The 2040-nt window shown below is 42.0% G+C and overlaps 1 protein-coding gene across 1 annotated transcript; it reads left to right on the top strand.

Annotated features, from left to right (window-relative positions):
* The first annotated feature begins 1650 nt into the window (after positions 1 to 1650).
* LOC132272668 (uncharacterized) lies at positions 1651 to 2040 on the top strand. The gene has a single exon (XM_059773769.1). It carries the CDS (start codon positions 1651 to 1653, stop codon positions 2038 to 2040), a length of 390 nt encoding a protein of 129 aa, XP_059629752.1.

Here is a 2040-nt window from a genome sequence, read left to right as displayed (position 1 = left end):
TTCTAAGATTGTTGCACCATTGACCTGTTTGACTCGGAAGGATGTAAAGTTTGTTTGGGATCACCGTAGTGAGCAGGCATTTAAGGAGTTGAAGACGCAATTGACTTCAGCACCAGTTCTTACCATTCTTATTAGTAGTGAGAGATTTATTATCTACACAGATGCATCACATTAGGGTCTTGGCTATTTTTTTATGCAAGATGGTAAAGTGGTATCATATGCCTCTAGGCAGCTTAAGCCACATAAACAAAATTACCCTACACATGACCTGGAATTGGCAGCAGTGGTTCTTGTATTGAAGGTATGGAGTCATTACTTGTATGGAGAGAAATTTAAGTTATTCTCTGATCACAAGAGCCTCAAGTACCTCTACACTCAGAAAGAGTTGAATATGAGGCAATGGAGGTGGATGGAGAAGATGAAGGATTTTGATATGACCCTTCAGTATCATCCTAGGAAGGCAAATGTGGTAACAGATGCCTTGAGTCAGAAACTGAGAGGATTAGTTGCTTTTATGATGATTCAAGAGTGAATGATGTTAGAGGCATTGGCAAAGTTCTCTATCATGCCGAGTTGTTGGAGTATAGGGGCTCTTTTTTGTAGTTTGACTGTACAACCTACTTTGATCAGCCGGATCATTCATGCTCAGACTCAGGATGATAGGCAGTAGGGGTTGTTAATGATGAAGGTAATATCGACTAGACGTATGGAGCTGATGGTGGTATGAGATTTTGAGGTAGACTATGTGTTCTAGGCTTAGTAGACCTCAAGAGAGAGATTTTAGATGAGGCACACCACTCTAGGTACACAGTGCACCCAAGTGGCACTAAAATGTATCATGGTCTTAAAAGGCAATTCTAGTGGGAAGGCATGAAACATGATGTGGCAAAGTTGTCTAGATGTCTCACTTGTCAGCGAGTGAAGGCTGAGCACCAAAGACCAACAGGACTATTATAGCCTTTGCTCGTGCCTGAGTGGAAATGGGAACATGTGACGATGGATTTTGTTGTGGGGTTACCGAGGTCGATACATAACCATGATATAGTGTGGGTGATAGTGGACCGATTAACTAAATCAGCTTATTTTCTACTCATTCGAGCTACTGATACTATAAAAGAATTGTGTAAGATCTACATCAGAGACATAGTTAAGCTCCATGGAGTGCCAGTGTCTATTTTTTCAGATCGTGATCCTCGTTTTTCATATCAGTTTTGGAGTAGTTTTCATGCAACTTTTGGTACTCCTTTGAGTTTGAGTACTGCTTTTCATCCTCAGACTGATGGCCAGTTCGAGAGGATCATTCAAGTGTTGGAGGATATACTTCGTGCTTGTGCGCTAGATTTTTGGGGCAGTTGGGAGGATCACATGCCACTGGTTGAGTTCGCTTATAATAACAGCTATCAAGCTAGTATCAGCATGGCACCGTATAAGGCACTTTATGGTAAACCTTGTCGTTTACCTGTATGTTTGGCCGAAATTGGTGATGGTAGTTTTTTGGGGCCAGAGTTGGTGCAAGAGACTACAGAAAAGGTTACCATCATTCGAGATTGACTTCGTACAGCCCAGAGTCAATAGAAGAGTTATGCAGATCGACGTCGTTGAGATTTGGTGTTTAACGGGGGAGACTTGGTGTTCTTGAAAGTATCACCAATGAAGGGGGTTATAAGATTTGGTAGGAAGAAAGGGAAGCTAGCTCCTCGATTCATTGAACCTTTTGAAATCATAGAGATGATTGGGGAAGTGGCGTATAGATTGGATTTACTGCCCAGACTATCAGTTGTTCGTGATGTTTCCCATATCTCCATGTTGAGGAGGTGCTTGAGGGATGAAACTTATGTTGTTGACTGCACAGAGATTCAGTTGCGATCTAATGCAACCTATGTTGAGACGCCTGTTCGCATTGTTAACCGCATAATGAAACAGTTGAGGCAGGCAAAGATACCTCTAGTGAAGGTGCAATGGAATCATCAGGATAAGAGAGAGGCTACTTGGGAGCCAGAGTCAGAAATGAAGGGAAAGTACCCATATCTATTCGAATAA

This window comes from Cornus florida, unplaced genomic scaffold (assembly GCF_030987335.1).
Source record: "Cornus florida cultivar Cherokee Brave unplaced genomic scaffold, ASM3098733v1 CherokeeBrave_3.0.0_Hap2_Chr09, whole genome shotgun sequence".
Taxonomy (NCBI): Eukaryota; Viridiplantae; Streptophyta; class Magnoliopsida; order Cornales; family Cornaceae; genus Cornus; species Cornus florida.
Note: the sequence above shows the minus strand (reverse complement) of the source record. Positions and strands in the feature narration are given on the sequence as shown.